Genomic DNA, 24106 nt, shown 5'->3' with positions numbered 1-24106 from the left:
CCGTGTTTGTTTTCCATCCGATGGCAGATTTCGTTCATCCGCCGTTCCGATCCAGAGCTCCGGATTGGAGGAAAACTTCCATCGCAACCGATCGAGCAGTGGATCGGGAGATGTGAAGGGGAACCAGAAGCGAAAAGAGAAATCAGTCCTGAACGCAAAATTATAGGTACATAGTTTATTCCCTCTGCAGCGGACCAGCGGAGAATCCGCTTCAACGGGTGCGCTACCTCGGATTCGAGCATAGAATGTTCCTACAAGTCGAAAGTCGTCGATGTGCACAGGATGCCGTTGAATATGAAAGTGTTGTTTATGGGAACATATTGGTGGGTGACCACCTTGATGACTTCCTGTGCAGCGCAGCCGCCCACAACGGACGCGATCGTATGGAGCTCCGAAGCCCCGAACCGACACCTACTCCGAAAAAAACGACATTTATACTGCGATCTTCGGGGAGCGTCGGAAACATGTTTCGTGCCTAACCCTATCTGAGTGAACGCAGCGCTATACTGGGACGGGGAGGCATGTCCCTAACGCTCACATTTCATGGATGAGGTCGTCTTTGGGAAAGGGTCCTATGCCCCATTCTTGAACGAGTTTGCTGTAGATACTCTTGAGCTTAGAGATATCGGTTTCCATCAAGTGAGTGAGGCATCCTGGGTATCTCTTGAACGACTCGAAGAACTTATCGACAGCTCTGAGCAGCACATAGTAAACGATCTCCGGCTCCTCGGGTTGATAATTGTTCCGGAGGCTGTCGGTTATTAGATTTGACTTCGGTCGCTCATATTCTTCGAAGATGGGCCGCGTTCGTAGTACGTCCAGTGTGTGGGAGTTTCTGCAAAGAATATGGATTTCGGGCTCGCACACGATGTCTAAGGGCTTTCCCAACGCCGTCAGGATTTCATTGACGCGGTTACAGATGTCTTCGCAGTGCTTGTCGGCTTCCGTCTTGTACACCCCTGCCAACCTCACGTAGCTGTCCGAATCGGACGTCATGTCGGGGATGGAGCCACGGAGAGGAAGCGTTCCATTGACTGCGACGAAATCTCTTAGGGCTCGAACCATGATCCAGAAAGGTTTGCTCTGGGGAAATTCGGACGGAATTGATTACGACGAGATACGCTCTCTAGGATCGACGTGATACTATGCTGATCGTGGGGATTAGGGGGACTGACTTTGGGGTTCAAGTTCTCGCATTCCTTATCCTCGAACAGCTTCTTCACATTGTCCGGGATCTCCGTTTTTCGTAGAGTGCGAGCACGCGCTTTGATAGCTTCTTCGAAATTTAAAGGTTCGACGTGCGGAGTGTCATCTCCCTCGTGATGCTGCAAGTTGATTCGGCAATCGAATACGAAAATTCGGCTCTCGGAATAGGGGCATATTCTTCAGCTCATCGGCAAACACATTCGTAGCCCACCTTAAATTTTAGGCTCTCGATGATCGATTCGAAATCCTTCTTCTCGCTGTACGTCGGTAAACTGGTGGGTCCATGCTGAATATAAGAAACTCATCATGATCATCATTGTAATAAATTGCATCGGTATTCTTTGGCAGTGGGATCCGAGTCTACTCGCAGCACAGAAAACATTCGAACTATTCTGCACGAACCTTTTCCCGCCATCGATCGAGGGCTTTCAATAAAATCACGATGTAAGGAACGTGAGCGTGTTCCGCGCGACTCAAGCTCTCCAGATCGATCGAGTCCACGTGCTTCCGCAGTCCCGGAAAAGGATCGGTCAATCGCAAGTCATCGAAACCGTCATCTGAAGTGCAGATGAGAACATGTTCTCCTTCAGGTCATTCGGAATGGCATTCGAAGGGATTCCTCGGGATTTCGACCGCAGCGATTTTAAAGACATCGATGGCTGTGTCTACCTGGATGAGACTCGATGATTGTATGCTCTGGAGTTTGCAGCCTGATGTAACCTATCTGCCCGAATGATTTACATAAAAGTAGGGGCACGTTGGCAACGTGCAATAATTTGCTCAATTGCAGGACTGTTGACTCGGGCATGCCAGTGGCAATCACCACGGAGAACGTCGTGAAATACGACGGGTTGGTGGCGAGTAGAGTTTCACACGACTGGAAAATTCAACGGAGTAGGTCGTGAGAAAATAACCTGTGTCGGTCGAGGCAGGATGCGAAAGCCGAGTCGATTCCCAGCAGGATGAGAAGGGTAGATACCTCATCTATGTAATCCCCTCGCACGTGTGGGTTGAGTTCGAGGAGCTGTTGACAGGCTGCGCTCCCTCTATTCGATCCGATGGAATGCTTGAGTAGGAAGAAATTACGCCCAACGTCTTCCCCCCTGGAAAGATAATCCGGCTGTCAACGGGATCGTCTTTCGTGGAGGCAAGAAATCACAGAAATCCTCATGAGGATAAGCTCTCACGTGACATTGTTTCCATCGACGATCGTAAATGCACCGATCCCGGGAAGGACGAGACCCTTCAGGATTTCAGTGCCGGTAGCCGTGGCGTTGATGAGACACACTCGCGCGTTCTCGAGGAAGGACTGACCGTGATCGCCCCACAAGCTGAAAATAGGAACAGCTAATCATCGATTCCCACAACGGAATTACAATGTCAGCGCGATTCCTCACGTCCACGTGGGCCTGAAAAGGATCCATACGCGCAAGAGCTCAAATGTTGGGAACAACCTGTCAGTAACTGAACTTCGAAGATTCGGATCGACAGAAACACCGCACTCGGTGGGAAGAAGAGCTTCACGATTCAGGGCCGGATCCGGAATCTTGAGGGTTTATCCGGGCCCTCGAGTTAACGCGGGACATTAGGGAAGCTCGAGATTTCTGGTCCAGCGAAAGGAGTTGTCACAATTCTCATCGCTCTCCGAATGGTACCCCGCCGTCAATCGTGTTCGATAAGCCTCCCAACGCAAGCTTCAGATGGCCTGGTGCCCAGCCAAACTTTCCAAACAAGAGATCTCACTCACCGGAGCTGACGATCATATTTTTTCGTCTTTTCATTTTCGGGAGACCGGGTTTCGAACTTGCCTCTAGTCGACGCCATTTTGCTATAGCCGGTATAGGGAAACTCCATGGGCCGAGAGCTACGGCTTCGATTCGATCGATGGGGCTAGCGACAAATCAGAATCAGATTGAACTCGATAGATTTCACCTGCTCAAGATCTCATCTGTAATCCTCAGCGCCTGGAGGGTCTGTAGGGCTTATTCTACCCTTGAGGAAACTCCCGGAAAAATAAAGACGCCTGAAGACCCGCTGGTGGCCCGTTGCTACACCCAATGCGTTCATGAGCCTCTCGGCGCTCTTTCTTTAGCGATCACACTCTCGCGACTTGGGTGAGGACATCTCGCAACACCACATGTCATTTGGAGGTTGAGCGGATGTGACTGGCAAGAACATTAGTTTGTCTCCGGTGTAGGTTGCGACCGCAGCAACAACGACATCCCACCTCGGTTGTTCACCGTTTGTTCTTACACAGCAAGGTCATGGTTCACAAAGTAGCCATCGTGGGCTCCGGCAACTGGTAGGTCAAGTGTCCTATGGCACCGGTATATTCTCCCCGATCGCTCTGATATTTGTGAGCGCGCTCCTGACCAGAACGTCTCACGAGGGGGAGCGATCCGCGCGGTCATCGGAGCGGTCCGTGCCGGCGCGAAGGCGTAGATTTCCGTCTTTCGCACGGAAGTGAATCATTGAAATATCACGGGACTGCTTGGAAATTCGCTCTCTCTGCTTGGTCTGCATCTCTGGTTTTTCAAGTGCGCTCCGTTGATGCGCATTTCGGAGGAAAATTTGAGTTCAATCGTCAAACTTGCATTACCGGCGTAGATGGCGAGGGATATCGCTATCAAGAAAATCTCCCGGCTAATTGTGTGGAGTGCTGTCCTTATCCGGCCTCATGGAAAGACCGGAGGACGACGAACACCAATCGATTCAGACAGGAAACACGCCAGCTGGAGCCTTCCTCGATAGATCGAGAGTCATGATCGCTTGAGACTTGAGGCCATCGATGATATTAAGTAAGAACTCTAATGAGACGTCGGATCTGCGAGAATTCACCTGGCATCGCTTGCAGCCGGCAAGATCGGCTGGTTACAAGGGTGTTCCCGGAAGATCTCCCCGAAGCTTTCACTCTCGACGTTGAGGTCGATGAGTTGTTCTGCGAGGGCTCAGCCAGCACTAACAAAGGCCTCTTCAAATTGTGATCGCTCGGACAACCCTTTCCCGCATTGTACCTGCTGCAGTAATCGTCTACTCGGCTTCGACGAGAACTCATGGAATTGCGGCTCGATGCGATAGATAAAGAGTTGATCTTGGGGTACCTCGGAACTCGGGGGCTATCACTCGACAGAGCTTCTGAACTTCCAAGTCAGAAGTTCCGTTGGAGAACAATCGCCCTTCAGTGATCTCTAGCGGGAACGAAGTTTGAATGTTCAGACTTGTGACTCGAGAGAAACCTGTAGGAAGCCTAAACAGCAACTTTCCCCTTCCTTACAAGGCCATGGCTCACTGCTATCGTTTAATATCTCAATCCATCCGATCAGAAGCGGTAGAATCGCGCATTAGACCTTTTCGCTCCGCGTACTTAGAAGTAAGAAGATTGATCATGAGGTGTTTCCGATTTAAAGGCTTAGCGGCAATGTTCCGATACGACGATCGTAGAAGTCGCTCGGGACGGTATCCATCTTTCGTAGAGGATAGTTACTTTCTTATTCAGTCGCGTAGCGAGGTGTTTGTGGAACACACCCTGGTCTGCTGGGGGTATCGAAAATGCTTTGATGGTCTGTGAATACCTGACCCTGGCGAACAGATTTCTAGAAGCTATGAATGATCATGAATCCCGGCAAGTCTGCTATATCATCGGAGAGTTGAGACCATGCTACGATGCGGACCGTTCTCGTACGTGAAAGGCCCGTTCCGAAGACCTCTTGACATACGGGGCCCGAGTTCGATCGGAAGTAGACTGCGACTTGCGAGGTTGAGGCAAAGCGCGCGTCTGCAAGCCATTTCACGTGTTTAATGAGAGCGCGCGGTCGGACGCTTCTCCTCTCAGACACCGATTCCTTAAGGGTGCCGAAGGCTCTGAGCCTTTTCGTTTCACTTTCTCTCTAAGTCAGTTCATTCAATCTCAGGATTTGTCTGCGGCTCATTGTTGACCGAACGTAAAAAGTCGGCCTGGTCGCGGTTCTCGAACTCGGTTCTATCTTTGCCGCTCGTAATCAGAATCCGGTTGATGATAAGGGGTTGCCCCAGACGCAGACGCGATCAAGCCGTCTCCTAGATAATGAGACCAGAAATCATTGCTTTGTTCGACCCTGGATGCTGGCGAACGCTAGAACGGAGCATGATCCGACGAAAATTTTGCGGTTTCCCTGAATCTGTCTTTTCGACGTTTGTCTCGTTCTGCAAGGAATTTTCCGCGAGCTAGAGTCATGCAGAGTGCAGCTTGATCAGCGAATTGCTCGGGAGAGAATCACGTTGTGAATCCAATGCGGCTCCTGCTTCGAAATCAATTCCTCGTGCTACGAAAATTCTGTTTTCACAGGGGCTCAGTGATAGCTAGAATCGTCGGCGCGAACGTAATCGCGCAGCCAGACCTTTTCGACCCGACAGTCAATATTCACGTCTACGAAGAGCTTGTGGATGGCAAGAAGTTAACCGAGATTATCAACACCCAACACGAGAACGTCAAGTATCTCCCGGGATTCAAGGTGAGATGACGGCCAAGCGACGTGAAGACCTGTTCGGACCCAAGGCATCATGAGCATTATCATTACATTGTTATATTATTCTGCGGCTTTCCGCGAGCGATCCATCGTTGACTGGAAGCCTGAGGAGCTTCTCCCAAAACAGAACCCTTTTTGCAGTTTCCCACCAATGTGGTGGCCATCCCCGACGTCGTCGAGGCTTGCAAGGATGCAGACATCATCATTTTCGTTTTGCCTCACAAATTCGTTAAACCCACCTGCGCTCCGCTGGTCGGGAAGATCAAGAATACAGCCATTGGAGTCTCCCTCATAAAAGGTAAGCCTCCGACAAGTCTGTATCTGAAACAGAAAAAAAGGGACATCCGACTGAGATTTCCCCCATTTCAGGCTTCGATATTGTCCCTGGCAAGGGTATCACGCTTATCTCGAACGTTATCAAGGAGCTCCTGAATATTCCATGTGGGGTTCTCATGGGCGCGAATTTGGCCAATGAAGTGAGTAGGATACCGAGCGTTGGTGAATTTACCAAACATTCGTTAGAGTCTCGAAGATGGAACAGTTACTTTTCGGTGCAAACCGAAAAAATGTAAGCGGGACCTCCCTAACTTCTCACAGGTTGCCGCGGAGAAGTTCTGCGAAGCGACACTCGGTGTGAAATCTCCGGAAACAGGTGCAGTCCTCAAGAAATTGTTGCAGACAAATTTCTTCAGGTACGAGGAGCATATGAAAGAATTTCTTTGCGTAGAAAAGCTCTCTATCTTTACCCTCGAATCTCACTTCCGTGTTTCCTTCCAGAATCACAATCACGGATGATATCTCGACTATTGAGGTGTGCGGCTCAATCAAGAACATCGTCGCATGTGGTGCTGGATTCGTTGACGGCCTAGGCTTGGGCGATAACACGAAGGCCGCTGTCATTCGGCTAGGATTGAAAGAAATGATCGCTTTTGCGAACCAGTACTATCCCGGAGCGAAGCTGGATACTTTCTTCGAGAGCTGCGGAGTCGCTGATCTTGTTACGACGTGTTATGGTCAGCTTCTTCCCCGCCTCTATTTTTCTGCGCCTATGGTATGGACTCAGATGAAGCTCTCTTTAAATTAAGAGGTCTCTGATGGAATTTCTTCATCGTAGGTGGCCGAAATCGCCGGGTATCGGAGGCCTTCGTTAAAGCAGGCGGGAAAAAAACCATCGAGGAATTGGAGAAAGAGATGCTCAATGGAATGAAACTCCAAGGTCCTGAAACCGCAGCCGAGGTGAGACCACACGCTGACAATTGGGATCATCGAGCTTGAGAGATCAGTTCAACATTCACGGACCGTTGGAGAGGTAGAGCAACCTTGACCTGGCTTTCTTCCAGGTGTATGAAATGCTGAAAATCAATGATCAGCTCGAAAGGTTCCCATTGTTCGTCGCAATCCATCGTATCTGCATCGGGGAAATCGCTCCCGATAAAATGGTAGAATGCATCCGTAACCACCCTGAGCACATGTGAAGCTCTCCGGCGCCAATTTTCCTGACTGGCGTTCTCTGTTCTTGTAATGAATTTTCTTAATCCCGAGATCCCTTGGCTATACGAATTCCTCGAAAGAGATCCGAGCCGAAAGATCATAGGCCATAGCTAGGACAGGAATAGGCGAGTTTCTGCCGCTTATCAATGCTCTTCTGACGAAACCATAGCTGAGAGAGCATGGACAATATTGACACGATTAATATACTATAGTGAATCAACCAATGATAGGAGTGACGATCCATACGGATGCGTTGAATGCATTGCTCGCCTGCATCGCGTAACCCATGAAGGAGTCGGGTCTGAGCACGGGGAAGCTCAATTGATTTTAGGCGGCGCCACGTTACGCTTTTCATCTGGTGTTACCATTTTAGAGACTACTATCAGAGTTCCTGGTAACTCGAGTTGTTGCGAATCTGAAGGAAGCCCCATGCAGGCAGTGAGATGTTTTTCTGCATCGAGGACAAGAATTTAATAAAAGTTTCCGAATGCTCCAATCAAGAAGGGAGGACGATTTCAAACACGGCCGTGAACTCGGCTGTTGCGTGACAGCTCATGTTAGCCGGCTATCTTCCGGAATGACTGTTCTTCTACGAGACTCTTAATAAATGATCAGAAATTTGAACGGCGTCGTCTGTTTCAGTGTTAGACTCCTGGCCGCAGAACATTGCGTTCCCTTCTCGAAAAGCCTCTTAGCTTGGACAAGTCAACGCGTAGCGGCTGACTGACGTTCGCTAAATATGTTTGGCAGCTCCGGGTCGGCGGACGACCACTGAAATTCGAATTTTGCCGCTCAGTGGCAAAATCTGTTGATAAACATGCGTCGGCTGGTTTCGATTCACACCGAGCATGCTGCTGCGGGTAGAGACGATTGCTTACAATCCCGAGAGGAGAGAGAGCTCTAGTGGTCTGTCGTATTCTTGGCGCCACCGGCAGCAAACAGGATTGGAACCGCGAGCTCCTTCGAGCTGAATTCACAAGGTGACACTTCTCTCTACGAGGAAAGAAAGCAAATCTTCCCCCACCCTCGCGAGCGCGCTCCAAACCAACGATTCCCGAGCTTAGGAAGCAGTAAGAGCCGGTGATTTTACTCAAATATCAGCTGGAGCCCGAATAGGGAACACGGCCGTGGGGAAAGTCTCATTTTGTGATAGACTAGCGAGGAGCTTGCCAACGTCTTTCCGAGATCACGGAATGCTCTGGGCTGATTGGTTACCGGCAGAACGCAGAGTCGTCATGGCAGCACAAGGATGATCCTCTTTTGCCTGGAGGAACTGTGACAACAGATGCTCATCGGAAGCCCATGCGCTCGGTGTCTTCCATTATCTCCTCGGTCGCTGCTCGCTCGGTTCCAGTCTTTGCTCAGTGCAAGTTCCTCCCCTCTTACAGTATAAGGCGCCAAGCCCGTCTGGGATCCTCCGAAGATGCGGATTTATACGTTGGCCGAGTTCCCACCTGCACCGAAAATAGGACTGTTGACGCTCGAGGAAGCTGAGGGACGATTTTACAATGAGCAAGAGACAGAGAACCTTCTTCAAGCTTACCACAAAGACTCGGTAGGTGGATTCCGATTAATCCACCCCTTCAAGTTGACGGAAGCATATTCAATCGTTGGCTGGTTGGAGGTCTCCCGGAGTTTCTTGTCCCCATGCGGAAAAGAGGGATGATATTGTCGACGCTCGATTATTTCAGTTCCCCGAAATGTCCCTCATCCGGCTGCAGGACGAGCTCAATAGACCCTGTTCGGGACCGTTGAATGCGAAAGCGCATATTATACGACCTGTCACCAGTGACCAGTTGGCTCTTCTCTGGGAATCGTACAGTGAACACGGAGTTTACGGACTCCTCGATCACATCTCGGGAGTGCAGACGCAACCGCTCAGAGTCCTGGCCCTACCGGCACGCTGCGCTCTAAATAGTTACCACTTCGCCGGCCACGTTTTCGCTTTTTTGCGTGGATTGGTCTTCCCTCAACTGCAGGTGAGTTCGGACAGAGGACTCAAGTAGGAGCCTTGGCAAGCTCCTGCTCTCATGCTCCTGGACGAAAATCATGATAAGCAGGGAACGAATGTTCGAGCTCATTTCGTATGTTTCTCAGCTGAGCACGGACGAGATCTGCTCGAAATACTCGGAGGTGAGCATGTGGAGTTCGGGCTTCGTGCGAGCAATGGCCTGGCATCCGGGAACCAAGAAACTAGCCATAGCGCTGCGAAATGACTCGGTCATCTTGTACAGTAAGAACTGCGCGACGAGTTCAGAGCTCAGACACCCGAAGCAGAAAGCAGTAACGTCGGTCGCGTTCAGGTCAGAGTCGCGTAGACACAGCCGATAAGCGATCCTGATTCTCGGGATCCAGAAATAATGTCGCCCGATTACAGACCGTTCAGTGGGAGTCAAATCGCCGTCGGAGGTGAGTTAGGTCTCGTCCTGTGGAACATTCCTGCGGCGATCACGGTGAAGACTCCAACCATGCATTCAGCCTCGGTCCTACTCCCGGGCAGATTGATAAGCTCACTCGCATGGCATCCGGACGGCAATGTTCTCGCGGCTTGTTCGGCCAGATTCGGCGACATAGTGGTACGTGAGGGGATTTCGAGTCTCACCGACACAAAAACTCTGTTTCTTCCATTCAGGAAGAAAATAGAATGCTTGCTCGCTCTTGCGATATTCTATTCTCATTTGCTACTGATTCATCCTCATAGATGATAAGTCCAGCGACTGGAGAGATCGTGGCATTGACGACCTTCTCCTTCCTGCCGTCCGCTCATCTGCTCCGATGGTCTCGGGACGGTTATCGGATATTTGCCCCATCTCCGAACGGAGGTTTCTCTATCTGGGAGGGCAACCCCGTATGGGACGCCCAGTGTTACGGTAAGCTACGGTATCTCCTAACGGAAGCTGTCAAGGGCCGGCGTCGTTGCAGCGGACCTCGATCTCACCTGAAGAAAAATATTTTTTGCAGCCTCACAAGTTGTCACAGCGGCTTGCTGGAGTTACGATGGATGTCATCTTCTGTACACCGTCGCAGGAAAAGCCGTCGTCTACCACGTCAGCCTGAACCCCGTCGGTGAACCGATGGCCGCGGTGCCACAGCCTCGGCCGATTATAAAACTAGAAGGACACCCCGAGAAGTAAGAGAAGCGCGAGAAACTGAGCTCCCTATCGCGCTCGGGCGCGAGAGCCAATCTTCACGGTATATGTTCATTTTTCGCGCTTTTTGTTCCTTAGGGTCTCCGGTGAGGCGTCTCTCATGGAATGGGATCCGCACTCCCAGCGGCTGGCGATCGCTTTTAAAGCAAACACGCGACTCATCGCAGTTTTCAAAACGAAAATCAAACCCCTGTTCGACTTACAACCACTGTGAGTTGTACTCTCGGACTCGATTTCATGCAGATTCCTTCTAGCCTTCCGATTCAATGGCAGTCACAGCCTCTGCACCGAAGAGATTCCCGGAAGTTTCGAATCGGAAACTCGTCAGGAGAAGAATTCCGTGAGCTGTGAGTAGTCTGCGGGCCAACTAAATCCGAATCCTATTTCCAGTGGCTACATCAGAGGACCCGCTATTCCGGAAGCCATGAAGTTCTGCGAAGAGCACGACGAAGGAGCTCTACTCAGTGTGGTAGGTGCTTTTCCTGCTCCAGGAATCGGATGAATTCTCGAAATCCGCTCTAGTGATGAGTTTTGTAAAAGGTCTGAGTTGTCGAATCTCTTCACTGAACGGTTAGCAGTAGTGTTGACCACTTGTGTATCAACTCTCGGAGAGAAAAACTACTTCGAGGGTTATAAACTTGCGGACACTGAGTCTGGCATTTTATCTCCCCGCGCGTTATCGCTGTGAACCATCGATACGGAGGGGATGCGATATAGAAAATTTTGCGGCTCTTCGCCGGGGAGAGATGCCACATATCAATATGAATCAACCACGCTGCCGCTTCAGTGTATGAGATCGGTCGACAAATGATCATGAAAACGCACTCTGAAATTCGTTGCTGTCAATTATCCGGGATATGCGTTAGGGAAGTAATAAAATGGCGAGCAATTTCCTTTCAGTGCTGGTCCAATGGCCACGTGCAGCACATAAAGATGCACTTCGAAATATCTGCCGCAGACCGCTCAGTCGTCTTGAGTCGCAACGCTGTCAGTGAGCTGAGTGGGGACTTCTCTGACGAATCTCGGATAAGCACTGGGGCTCATTATTAGGTATGGTGATGTCGATGTTGCTGATAGTGGTAGGACTCAGTCTGGACCCATGGATCACTCATTCCTTAGTGACTTAAGAACAGGTACCCGGTGATTGGTATGGACATGTTATTCCATACCGGATGATCCGAGTTCGCCCCGTAAGGTGTCCAGCAGTTGATTCGCGAATGAGGACATTTTAGCCTTCTGTATATAAATGAATAAAGAATATACGCGGTAACTGCCTTTATTGTTGTTCGCTCTTCGCCATTCATCAAATCGAGTATTGCTTGCTCGCTTGCTCAGTCGGAGGACACAGTAGGTTGGCGGAAGTCTCGATTCCTAATCTCTGGATTTTCACGAGTCCTCGGAACTCATCCTATACGTAATCTGTACATTTTCTAGTGAACAAGTTCTGATTTATCACTTCACAACGCCATGGTGTCCAACTGTACTTGATATTTAACAGTGTCCCTACGGATGTTCTCCTGCAACTTATGTGCCCTCTCTTGCGTAGCTTGCAAGACTGAATTGATGACGATGATCTTCCGCTTAGCCGCGAGCAGTTTCTTGATGTATGAGTCGATCAATGGAGATGCTCTGCGGAAAGATGAAGAACACAAAGAATCAGGAGGGCTCGAAGTTACACGATCGTCCCCAGGCGGGTTGACCGAGCGACATATTCACACACATAGAGAGACGAAACCAACCGTGTGCTGTCCGTGATCCGGCGAAGTTCAACGGATAAGAGGTCGATCTGCTCGCCCAACAACTGCTGAGATTTCTAATTCCAGAAAGATTCGTCTTAGATCAGGAATGACAGCGTAACATGTACCTCGAATATTTTGTGTTTCCGAAGCTAACCACTAACTCACCCGAGTCTCTAACACTTGCTGCTCGATTTGAACCAAGCACGGCGTCAACAAAGTAGTGAGACCCTCAGTCAGAGCGTCGATGTTCTCACTGCTTTGGTCGGAACTTGAAGCGTTTCCACTCATCGTGACTAAGATGAAATGTTCACCTGTAGCAGGGAGTGACAGAATTTCCGGTGAGTTCTTCGTGATATTCCGCCGCTCCGCCCGTGGAGCCTTCCGCCGAAAATATTCCTCGGGGCTCAGCTCATCCGGACTCGCGAGCTAAGCACACGCAACGGGGAGTCGGTTCGCGTTCAAGAATGGTCGCACCACTAGACGCCGTTTCCGGTGCACGAGCATCCATCAGACGCTTTGTAAGGAATCTGCGCTCATATCCTGCCATTGTAGCGGGAGAGCAAGACCTCGAGCGGCGGGAGCAGCAAAGTTCCAAAAATATCTTATCTGTAGGAGATCAAGAATATCAAAGATATCGAGGCTCCTAATCGGACACCCTCGCGCCGGATGAACCCCCGCACCTCCAAGAGAATGAGTGAAGCGCGACTCGAGGTTTGATGGAGAGTCTTGATCATCCGATAGAATATCATCCGATACTTATCTGGCTAGCCAGGGATTTGATAGTTCCAGCACTCGATTCGCCGGACTCCTGTCAGAGCGCCGATCAGCTGATCGCTATCGTGGACTTTATATCGAATTTCATCAGAAAATCGCATTCAGGGGAGCCGACCCTACTCACATTCACCTCCTAAGAACTACGAACAGCAGTGTCTTCAATTATCGCGCGAAAGCACGGAGTCTTGAGGACATCAGTGAACCTTCCGGAAACGGATGATCTCGGCCGTCAGTTCAGCGTAAGTGCAACGAGTGTAGCCAGCCTGCCAACCGCCGCGGATTGATATTGCTCTTGCCCTCCAACAGCGACGAGATCCTTGTGTCGCACGAGAAATGGACTCGTCCCCTCGGATCTGAAAGATTGAGGAGAATCCGCCCGAGAGTGAAGTCGATTAAGCAATTCCCCTCCTCCGTCGATGCTCAAAGCCCCGGTACCTCCAGAATTTCTGTCCGCATTCTACCCTCTCACAGAACGGAGAAAGCAGGCGCTGCTGCTGCTGCTCGTTCGTGGCAGCGACGGCGCGGAGAGAGAACACGGAGGAGGAGATGATGATGAGCGCTACCCGCGCTCAGTAAGAGTAAGGGCAGCCGTGTTATGGCCCCGCTTTGCTGCAGGCCAAGTTGTCGAGCACGCTTCGAAGTGGAAACCTCGGTAGGTGGTCACCGTTCCCGCTCGCTCCCCCTAAGCTAGGTTCCGTTCGTCGGACAAGCGGAGCACGGATTCCGAGCGGCCGAGGGCCGCTCCGCTCCGAAGTCCCGTCGAAGTGTACGTTGGGGCCTCTCACTTCGTCTGCCGTTTGTGTACATCGGTCGTTCCCGGAGAGTCAATGCGAGAATCAGAATACAGACGCGAAATGAGATTCCGCATCTGCACGCGAGTTCATCCAGGATACACATGAGCCAAGACGATTCCTGGAGAGAGGAGCGCGACCAGAAGATATCGATCGCGATCCGCGCGGTCCGCCTCTCCAGGATCACCTAGAGCTCTGTTCGGATGGAGCGCGCCCCTAGACTAATAGGATGTTCGCGATCTCCGTTTTCTGACGGCGGAATCGTTGGCCTTGTGGAAAAATCCTCCGTCTTGAGCCGAGCGGAGCGCGAAGATTCATTTTCCGATTGTCGGAAATCACGAGATCCCCGACGGAGTATTGACACCGAGAAATCCCTCGTTTACACCATGAGCAACTCCATGAATCGAATGAGTTCCGGCGATTGAGTGTTTCCACGCTGCAGTCCGACGCTGAAGGTGACATTCGTTAAAATCATGCATCTTGGTTTTACTCGAGGAATCGTGGCAAAGCGCGATATTACCCGCAAATGGGATTCCCCTCGGGTGATTTCGTCGTTCTTCGAACGTTAAGTGGGAGGACCAGTCATGTAAGAGCGTGACAGCGAGAGCGATGCCGTCAACGCGATCATTTTCCCCTGTTTTTCTGGAGAAGGCGCAGATCCTCGCATAGTTTCCAAGCACGGTTCTCCGGTACGCTCGATATGATATCAAGCCGGTAGGTAAGGATTTTTCGGGAGCTTTCGCCTCAATGAGACGCCTCTTCTGGAGATGAATGCTAACTGTTGAACGTCAACAGTAGATACCAGGAGGAGGAATGAACGCGTCAGATAATCCAGGGAAAGACTCTACTTTTCCACCAACAACGCCGCCAGGAACCGCTCAGTGGAAGCCCTAATATTTGGATTATGACCGCATGCAGCAATCTAGGGCAGAAAAGACCAAAAAAAACAAAATATCAAATCGAGGCTCTGAACTTCCACGAATATGAGCTTTTCCGCTTCTGTTCCACAGCCAGCTCTTCCACTCGGCAGCATCCCGGATGCATATACATAGGTATCTTCGGCTTCCTCGCTCGACGAGATCCATTAGAACGACCGCACGGGCAGGACGGAGTCTCGAGCACACGACTTCCGTGCGTACATGGTCTCTTCCGTTTTCAGATCGAAATGGAATTGGCAACGTGATGACAACGTCGTCGCCATGGAAGCTTCTCCTAGCCATTGGGCTCTTGATAGTTTCCTCAGGGCAGGTGGTGGAAGCTTCATTCGGGGATCAATCGCACATTTTCATGGCATGCATACATCACTGTTTCTTCGGTAACTGCAGCACGGACAGCGATTTGAGCAGGTTAGTCTCACTGACGCCGGAGATTCGTTCTCGCATCTACATGGCGTGGCATATTCGCTCATTCGCGACTCCGCGATTTCCGCATAGACTTCTGTTTCTACGGAGGGCATTAAAATGAGGAATTCTGCTGCTCTGTTGGAGCATCGAAATTCTGGCTGAGTCATCATTGGCTCACGTCTCCTTCAAAACACATACATATACAGGCGAGCATTTTGACCGGAGCAAGTCGTCGTTGTGCTGGTCCGACCTTAGTATTTGCTACAACCTACGAAGCCTTGTTGAATTCTTTCGGTCAAACGGGGAGCCACCCTGGAGCGCCGGATCCGCAGAATCGATTCGATTCTGGAAGCCGAAGGTATCATGAATTCCCGCGAGCCCTATGCCGGGAGATTGAAAACGTGTCAGTTCAATCTTGTGTCCGATATCGTGTTGGATCCCAGCTCGTGTCACCGCTCGGTCGGAGTATTAGAATGAGTCGCACAGAAAGATCAAGTACGTCATTTTCGTGTCTGTGCCCTGAGTGTTTCCGTGAGGCCTGCTCCGAGTTTCGTAGTTTGAAACTAGCGGCGTAACGCAGCAGGTCAATCAACCAGGCGGAACGAGCGTGATCGCGTCCCTGTGTTTGCGCAGAGAGTTCCATTATTATGCGATCTATGGCGGAATAGGAGCTCCCCGCTCTACGGATCGATGCCGCCATGTCGAGTCAAGTAACAATGCTTTGTTTCGATCCCCTCTCAGATTTCATCGGACGCAACCCTGGCATCTTCAATTGCTGGGCTGGGACTGCGAGGATGAATGCGGCCATCAGTGTATGTGGAAGGCCGTAGATTATTTTGAAGCTTTCGAGGAGCGTGTTCAGTTTCGGGGAAAAGTGAGTTCAGAGTTTGAGAGCTCCTAGATCCCCAGAGCTCCGAGCCGGAGTCTAGTCTTTTTCGCGATTGGCTCTGGGAGGAGGCAAGACTCGCATGTCGCATGGGTTGACACATTCTCTCGAATGAACGATTCCCCCTCCCCTCAGTGGCCGTTCGTCCGTTGGTTCGGACTACAAGAGCCGGCATCTGCGGTTTTTTCTCTCTTGAACCTCTTGGCCAACTTCTACGGGTGGAGCGAATTCAACAAACGGATCTCATCGAACAATCGATTTCACGCACTTTGGAAGTGCCAGGCTTACGTGAGTATCGTTAGTTGAGGAGAGCCGAAGGAAGTTTTCGTCTCCAACCGGAAGCAATCGAGTGAGCCCGATTCCTTCAGCTAATCGTTTGCTTTGAACAGCTCGCAATGAACGCTTGGTTCTGGTCGCTGGCATTCCATTCAAGAGATATTTACCTAACTGAATCGATGGACTACTTTGGAGCGTTCTCAATCGTTCTGTTCTCGCTCTACGCCATAATCGCCAGGTGGGATGAGTTTCCGAGAACCTTTCACAGATACTCCCCAGTTCGGAATCGGGTCTTAGATCCGTTCTCGATTGACGCGGAAACGATTCACTCGGCTCACGTATTCATTATTCCCTTCGCAGAGTCACCATCGAGAGAGTCGAATCTCTGCTGCGATTCATCCAAGTACCGTTCGCTTGTTTCTTCCTCTATCATGTGTATTACATGATGAATGTGAAGTTCGATCATCAGTATCACATCGGGCTCAACATCGTTATTGGTGAGCGGAATTCAATCATCCATCGCGTTTCAACCCGGAAATTCGAATCGCTCGATGAGAGTCAGGTTTCGTTCAGATCATCCATGTCAGTTCTAGAACAGTGAGCGATGGATATACGTTTTCAGGGATTATCAATTCTATAATGTGGTTATTGTGGACTTGGGCGAATCGACGGCGTCCCTATGTCGCTAAGTGTGCGTTTGTAGTGGTTTCATTGTTAATTCTGTCGTCGCTGGAAATCCTGGATTTTTCACCGTTGTGGTACGTTTTCGATGCGCACTCACTGTGGCATCTGGGAACCGCTCCCCTGCCGCTAGTCTGGTACAGGTGAGAGTGCCTTCGTTTCACTTCTTGCGCACCAGGGTAGCTCAATATGAACTATGCGAACCACTTGACCAAATCATTCGATTGAACAACTCACTTTCCGCAGATTTCTCATCGACGACTGTCGCTTCGAGAGCATGAAGGTTCGCGAAACCCCGAGCCGACGGACCCTCGCCCGGCGTGGACTAGCCCGTTTGAAGGAAATCCTGAAGGAGCTAAGCGTTCTAAACTATAGGGACGACAGTTTTCTTATCGAGTGAATTTAGTCAGTGACTCCGCATGAGGGTCGGGAGGACCAGCGAATCAAAGTTCTCGCGTCCATGCTATGCAAAGACTCTAAAAGTGAGATTCTCGCTCTTGAACACCAGCGGCAGCACATGGTGCTCATCACAGCTTATTGGCCAATAATGCAAAAACTATATCAATCTCCAATAAGGAGCAGCTCCTAGCTCTCAATCTCGGAAGCTCCCATGAACTCATAGCACTTGAGGCGAGGCTCCAAGACTTCATGGCGTGCCGAGAATCAATACCGGTCATTCATCTCGGAGCGGAAAAATCGGAGTATCTCGATCAGCCAATCGGCGACGATGTGCTTATCGTCCTGAGCGACCCAAAAGCCAGGGTCAGTTTCCGTATGGAGTCATATCATTTGTCAAAGTGCCAGCGATGGACAGGTGCTCAATAAATGAAGAGTAGCTTGTGTATATACCGAAGCACTAGAGTCGCTCTTATTTCGATTCGATACGAGCTCTCAATCGTCCCGGGAGAGGTTTGGCGGGATTCAAGCGTCATATCGAATATGGGGGGTTTGTGCACAGTTCCAAAGCGGAGGCTGTTTCGCTTTTGGAAGTTCGCGGCTCGAGTCTCAGATTCAGTCCCCGGAGCAGCACCGCCCGAGCTTCCGACGGTGTATCCGCGGCCGTATATCCAACGTCCAGTCTATACTCGACCGTGGAGGCGGATATGTTTGGCGGAGCGGACTCCAACGGTCTGGAATCGATGCAACATTTCAATGATTCGCTGTATCGGACCGATCTAAGAGGCATTCAAAAATATCATCATTTATTTGAAGGAATCTGATATCTTCGCGGCGTAATCTCTTTCGAGATGCTAATCAATCGGGATACTTGCTAGGGTCTCGAGATACCATTCGATCCTCAGAAAGCATGCAAGTTCTGCGCGGGATCTCCTTGGAGTAACCGGGAACGAAGAACACTCGAGTTGAGAAGGGCTAGCGTGACGACTAGGTTCACAACAGCTTCTTTCAGAGCGGCAATAGAGTCTTGGAATAAGAAGCACTGGAGCAGAACCCAGCATGGAATCATTTTTTCGAAGCGGGGCTCGAAGCGTAGAATCAGTACTATGTAAATGATGCGGGGGAAGAGCACGAACATGTCAGGCCTAGGCTATCCTTCAGGTGGCTCTTCGGCTCATCGAAGGCCTCACGGCGTCGAATGGTGACGATCCGGGCCGATGGGCCTTTTTCCCCCAGAATCTTCGCGGCTCCGGAAATTCCGAGGAAAAATCCAAGGAGTACTGAACTAGACGAACAGACGGATTTCGAGCATGAGGAGAGCTTCGACGCCTTGGGAGAGCCGGGCGATCAGGGAAACCTTCACTCTTTCCGTGCTGCGGGTGATCCACGATCCCTTCACGGGCCTGACCTCGTCACCTCACGAGACTGCGATGAAGTGTGCTGACAGCAGCATTGTCTTAGAAACCACGTGCCGCCAGAGGTCGCTTCCTCGGATAGAGAGAACTTCATGCGACCACGCAAAATTATTGATGGATACCGCCAAACTCGAGATGCGGGTGAGATAATGAGAGTTCTGGACTGCTGGAGATTTCGTCCGCCAGGAAGAGCTCGACCTCAATGCGGGATGGGTGCAACCAACCGGAGCGACCACAATCGAGCAAGATTGTTCTTCAGAGAGCGCCAGCCCGAAGACGGCCCTCTCCCTCGCGGATATTGGGTCTCGACCTGGCCTAGTCAATCGATATCGCGACTTGCTTTCTACTTTGTTGTTCCGAATTCGGATCGCGGTGAAGTTTCGAATGACGACTGCGTAGCGCTCGTGTATTTAGGCGCCTAGCAGAGTTCCGCGCCGAGTCATAATCCGCGATATACAACCCACTCTAATTGTCTCTCTTGTTGATTCAGACTCTTTGTCCGAGACCGACGGGGTTGCTCTCGTAGGTGATGGGCGGCTTCGCTCGCTCTCAAGCGCTTGAGAATCAGTTCAAAGTCAACAAACACCGTGCTCTCGAACGGGGAAGACCGCGGTCCCAGCGTCTCGGAGCGTTTTCTGATCCGATTTCTGCATGTTTCCCGTGAAAATAATGTGTTTGTCCAGAAATCATTATTTTTTACGAAATGTCAAGCCGCTATACTATGATGTCATCACTCACCTCAGCTCCACTGGTGCGAGCTCACAGGCTACATTCAATCGCCAGTATCAAGCAAGGATTCTCTACTCCATCTGTACCAGCCTTCGGAGAGCATGCCGATCACCGCATCCAGATCTCAATATAGTAGTACTACAATCTGTATAGTAGTCCACGGCCAAGTCTACCATACGCTCGGAGGACTCTATACCCGCGATGCTGAAGCGCCTCAATGTGCTCAGGTATTATTTGAGGACACTGAAGCTGCAGCCCACTAGCTCCCGGGTCGACAGGTCAATACAAACTTGAGACAATCTTTCGTCTTTTCCATGAACTCTTGAAGACCTTTTATCCTTACGCTCAAGCAATCAGGCTAACGGCCGGTGTGGCGCGAAGCGCCCTCACGGCTAGCGTCGTATGTTTGCTCTGGGAGCAGCTGCATCTGGGTTTTTTCGCGAGCTGGGAAACTCACGCAAGCTGGAGAATTCTTCTGGCAAATCGGTCGAATGAATTGAGCGGTTCCTGTCCGAAATGGGAATCCTTGAGTCTCGCGGAATTCAGCGGAGTTTTATTGCAATTTGATTCTTCATTATATATTACTCATAATTAAATTAAAGAGATATTCTTCTCAAGGTTTCCGTCCCAAACGTCTCTTCATAGGGCCACGTTTGAGAGCACGAAATTCTTCATTATATATTACTCATCATTAAATTATAGAGATATTCTTCTCAAGGTTTCCGTCTCAAACGTCTCTTCATAGGGCCACGTTTGAGAGCACGATCCTTGTCTCGCACGATGATTCGCGTGAGGAAACGCTTCCTCGTTATTCTGGGGTGGCCTGCTTTGTAAGGACGAAAATCGTACGATTTTAAGTCGAGAGCTCCAGAGGACAGTGGCACTAAGTGTGAGGAGTACTTCAAGGGTGGGTAGTAAACCGTTGATCGACCCCAGCCGGCTCCGTTACGTGCGAACGAGTTATGAGCCCCTCGTTGGTTGTCCAAGTAGTTCCCTACGTTCGTTTCCGGAGGCTGCTTCCTGCCGATCAACCTGGCGAACCAATTCGCAGTCCTACCGAAAAAACTGGGCTTGGGCTTCTGCAAAAACGGATCATAGCCGACGACGAGAGGCAGCTTTGGGACTTTCTGGAGCAAGTGACTATCGTCTTTGACTTCCTCCGCGCCTTTTTCTTCGTCGTTTCCTGCGACCGCGTCGGCTATTTCCTTCATGAGTGCGTCGAGCTTCGTTTCGAGCGCTTTCATGAGCAGACCTTTGTGTTTTATGATGCGATCCAGGAGATGGATCTTGAGCTCTCGCAGTTCCTTGGGCATTTCAGCGTGCTCGGCGAATAAGGCGGCCAGAATATCGATGCTCGGGAGCTGGCCGTTGTCGACCAGAGCGCTGACTTCCTTGACATTGATGTTCCGCAAATCGTACATCGGAGGGTTCGCAGCCATGGCAATGGTCGACGGGCCACCGACATATTGCATGTTGTAGTTGGGAGCAAAGACAGCGTTATTGCTCCCAGCCATCATCGTCGGGCCCGGCTGGGGCATCATTGGGAATCGGAGAGGGGGGGCCCCTGCCAGGAATTGTTGCTGCCGTCCATTGGGAATCTGTTGAAAATGACCTTGACCCAGCTGTGGCATCTGCAAGTTCGGGGGTTGCTGGAATTGTTGCGGCAATTGTTGTGGCGGTTGTTGACTCTCAATCATGGGCCGCTGCGGCAGAAACTGCTGTTGTTGTGGCTGATGCTGAACTATTTGCTGCACTGACACCTTCGGCGTATCCGGTTGCCCCTGCGCGACCGGCGCATGCTGCTGGGGGGGCTCTTGCCTGGTTTGAGCTCCTTGCTGAACCGGTCCGAGTGGCTGTTGCGGCGGAACTTGCTGCGAAATGTTCTGCCCGCTCACGCCGTTTGCGCTCGCGATCGCTATTGCTACGGAGACGAGGAACAAGGATCGCATTGTGCCACCGTTTCAGGGATCGAGCCTGAGGAACCAGAGTAAGAAAATTTGACGAGATCTTTTATACCTGCTCGCGAGGGTATCCGAGAAGGTCTTCGTCGTGCGTGCTGTCAGTCTCCCAGCGTTGCGGAAGCTCAATGCAACCTGAGCGCCCTGATGGTCGAGAAGGTTTCCCTCGATCTTCTACTTCCGGTTCAAATTATTGGAGACTCGGAGAGTAAATTCACCCCGAACATCGGTTCATCCGACGATGGAGAGACGGAATATCGTCATCCAGCCGACAAACACCTTCGCAGCCTTTCGCTACCGGAACGAGCTAGTTCAGCCCTTTCGCACCCGCGATCAGCTTTATTCATATCGATCATAAAAGTCAACCTTGGGAACATCGGTCAACACGATTCACAACCTCTTTCGAACCCTCTCCCGATGTTTCCGGACCGGAGACAGAGAGCGAACCGCGTGACGGCTAGCAACCGAATTCTGCGGACTCACGTTTATTCCGAGAGGACGATCATCGTGGGTGAGGAATTGAGTTCTGAGCGGGGCGAAGCGAAGACTTGGCGAATTCGCCTGGGATCAGCGGGGGATCGCGAGACGTTTCTTCAAAGTGGGATTCGAATGTACGTATGAAGTGAGGACACCCAGAGCGCGTGTGGCGTTCGTAAGTCCGGAGCCTCGGAGCCGCTGCGATCCCACCGATCACCCTGCTACATGCAGAATAATCGGAAGCCTTAGGACTGCTGTGTCTGCCGAAATCGAATCTCAGTCTGCTGTTTCGTAAATGGAGCCCCCCTTCAGGTTGCAGGGCTGCGCCTCAGATCGGTGAGCTCACTGCTCTACTCGGAGAGACTTCGCCGACGAGACCCGTCAACTCGAAGCTCTGCCCCCGAGACATGGGTCGACTCTCCATCTGGCGCAGAATACGCCATGGGTCCATGATATCCGAAAGAAGCGCGGGAGCCAGTCATGTGAAAGATTACAGCACGGCTTTCCGATGAAATCAAATTTATATAATGCCTCTCCCTCTAAACATATATATTAAAGTTCTCCTATTGTCGATCAATACTCTTCCAAGCCTGTAGGAAAAACTCGATCACCCTGATATCCCGTCAGCTTGGACGCAAAGTCGAGCTGGGGCATTGGTCTCCTGTACAATTTTGAGGGAGCCACTCCATACTGTCTCTGACGCCGAGGGTCCGGAATGGCCCGGAGTACACTGTTGGGGTCCCTTGGATCCTTGTTCCGTAGATAATAGAGTCTCTCTCGCCGGAGTTCCTTGTCGAATCTTCGATGGTCCAACCTGATTTCTCGGTCTTCTTCTGCGAGATCTTTCTCGATCTGGTATCGACGTAGCGGTGGTTTCCTGCGCCGTAGAATTACTCTCGAGAGAATCCTCCGTCTCGTCAACCTCGGATGGCCCGGCCGGTATGCTTCCACTTCAGATTGGTTCGGGTCCTCTGAGTCATCTGAGGGTCTCATCGTCGGAAGTAGTTGATTTTTGAGATTTTCTTCTCCGTCGTTGGGATCTGGGTTCTCCTTGCCTTTGAAGCTGACCAACCAGTCTTTGATTCTGCCGAAGAATCCTCTACGAGGGGGTTGGAGCAAACCAAGGTAATTCTGTTGCTGCTGCTGTGAGACTTGCACGATTTGTTGCTGGCTGAACTGCGATAGTTGCTGAGGGTAGAAAGCACTCGCTTGCTGCGGGAAATTCTGGGCGACGGTGACGACTCCAAGAGACACCACACATACGAGTATAGCATATCGCATAGTTGCGGTACAAGACCCTATCTCGATTTCGCCCGATGCTCTCAGGGGCAGCAACCACTCTCGCATGGCTTATATCGGTAGTGCCTGCTCAGCGGACGTTCTCAGCATGGTGAGGGCACAGCATCCGTCGACCGACCGACCGACACTTCTGGAAGCAATAATCGTCGAGACCGGTGACCGAATCCCGCCGAAGCGGGAGTTTGAGTTCTGCGTTATTTCCTGCACATGGCAGATGTTCAAGTCGCGAGTGGGAAATCAACGCGGGGATTTCGACTGAGAAGCGCCGACGCGTGAATTTCCGCTTGAGTCTTCAGTGAGAAAGAGGAAGTCTGACGGCTCGAGCAGAGACCAGGGCGACGGAACTTCCCCGACCATACAAGGCTCGATCGGTCCGGTTCACGTTCACATCGACCCGGAAGGCCTCGACCCCACAGGACTCGCCGACAGGAGCGTGCATATTGACTTGCCCTCTTACGAGGTGCATTGTGATTTGGCGCTGATTCGTATTGCGTCATGAACGAGGATACCGCGGAGTACGCCGTGCATCGAACCATAGCTCAGATTTATGAATAAGTGTTGCAAGTCACAACAGGATACGAGACGGGTCGCGACTTCGCGAGAGATTCAAAACCTGCGGGGGATTCGGAAAGGTTTCGATTTTCGCCCGCCGACTCCATCGGCTCAGATCGGTCTGACATCCGCGGACCGGCGACAGCTTCGACTTACTCAGTTTTCGGCATCCGGTTCCGACCCGCATCTACGTAGGATTATCGACGGAACCTCAGCTCGTCGATTTCACCCGCATCTGAACAATGACAACGGGTTATTCGGCTCCGGTTGTCTCGGCTCGACGCGCTCCGGTTTTGAGAGTGTGACCCCCACCGGAGTTCCCCCTTTCATATGAGTCCTGTGCGCTTTGAAGGCGTGAGTTCCGAAAGCTGATATAGAGAAACGACTACTGATCTTCCGGCGCATCACTGATGCGCTTCGTGAGCATCTACGAATCTAG

General features: G+C 51.1%; 5 protein-coding genes across 6 annotated transcripts; 3 read left to right on the top strand and 2 right to left on the bottom strand.

Annotated features, from left to right (window-relative positions):
- Window positions 1-183: 183 nt before the first annotated feature.
- On the bottom strand, window positions 184-3030 carry APP-BP1 (Nedd8-activating enzyme E1 regulatory subunit APP-BP1). Its single transcript, XM_018641439.1, has 9 exons — window positions 2954-3030; window positions 2394-2537; window positions 2186-2309; window positions 1876-2083; window positions 1609-1763; window positions 1418-1492; window positions 1176-1325; window positions 539-1083; window positions 184-411 (listed from the first exon to the last, which is right to left on the bottom strand). The coding sequence occupies exons 1-9, from the start codon at window positions 3028-3030 to the stop codon at window positions 252-254; spliced, it is 1638 nt and encodes a 545-aa protein (XP_018496955.1). The 3' UTR covers window positions 184-251.
- A 303-nt stretch (window positions 3031-3333) lies between these two features.
- Gpdh1 (Glycerol-3-phosphate dehydrogenase 1) lies at window positions 3334-7827 on the top strand. The gene is made up of 8 exons (XM_003748485.2): window positions 3334-3508; window positions 5531-5696; window positions 5853-6009; window positions 6081-6187; window positions 6309-6403; window positions 6489-6724; window positions 6826-6947; window positions 7052-7827. The coding sequence occupies exons 1-8, from the start codon at window positions 3471-3473 to the stop codon at window positions 7184-7186; spliced, it is 1056 nt and encodes a 351-aa protein (XP_003748533.1). The 5' UTR covers window positions 3334-3470; the 3' UTR covers window positions 7187-7827.
- Window positions 7828-8107: 280 nt separating this feature from the next.
- On the top strand, window positions 8108-11615 carry LOC100901422 (aladin). The gene is made up of 10 exons (XM_003748516.2): window positions 8108-8182; window positions 8591-8757; window positions 8894-9181; window positions 9300-9505; window positions 9580-9778; window positions 9904-10072; window positions 10164-10332; window positions 10430-10561; window positions 10742-10820; window positions 11252-11615. The coding sequence occupies exons 2-10, from the start codon at window positions 8626-8628 to the stop codon at window positions 11399-11401; spliced, it is 1524 nt and encodes a 507-aa protein (XP_003748564.1). The 5' UTR covers window positions 8108-8182; window positions 8591-8625; the 3' UTR covers window positions 11402-11615.
- Window positions 11616-11618: 3 nt separating this feature from the next.
- Window positions 11619-13114, bottom strand: LOC100908050 (SNARE-associated protein Snapin). 2 transcript variants are annotated; one of them, XM_003748483.1, is made up of 4 exons: window positions 12989-13114; window positions 12256-12401; window positions 12091-12164; window positions 11619-11980 (listed from the first exon to the last, which is right to left on the bottom strand). In XM_003748483.1, the coding sequence occupies exons 2-4, from the start codon at window positions 12376-12378 to the stop codon at window positions 11809-11811; spliced, it is 369 nt and encodes a 122-aa protein (XP_003748531.1). In that variant the 5' UTR covers window positions 12379-12401; window positions 12989-13114; the 3' UTR covers window positions 11619-11808. The 2 variants fall into 2 exon arrangements, with proteins under 2 accessions (XP_003748531.1, XP_018496979.1); XM_018641463.1 differs by lacking the exon at window positions 12989-13114 and having other exon boundaries at window positions 12256-12604.
- A 1706-nt stretch (window positions 13115-14820) lies between these two features.
- Window positions 14821-17689, top strand: PGAP3 (Per1-like protein PGAP3). The gene is made up of 7 exons (XM_003748515.1): window positions 14821-15001; window positions 15740-15872; window positions 16020-16172; window positions 16274-16398; window positions 16521-16657; window positions 16783-16984; window positions 17088-17689. Exons 1-7 carry the CDS (start codon window positions 14838-14840, stop codon window positions 17239-17241), a joined length of 1068 nt encoding a protein of 355 aa, XP_003748563.1. The 5' UTR covers window positions 14821-14837; the 3' UTR covers window positions 17242-17689.
- Window positions 17690-24106: the final 6417 nt, after the last annotated feature.

Source organism: Galendromus occidentalis, unplaced genomic scaffold, assembly GCF_000255335.2.
Source record: "Galendromus occidentalis unplaced genomic scaffold, Mocc_1.1 scf7180000077533, whole genome shotgun sequence".
In the NCBI taxonomy this organism is placed as follows: Eukaryota; Metazoa; Arthropoda; class Arachnida; order Mesostigmata; family Phytoseiidae; genus Galendromus; species Galendromus occidentalis.
This window is presented reverse-complemented; position numbering and strand designations above follow the sequence as displayed.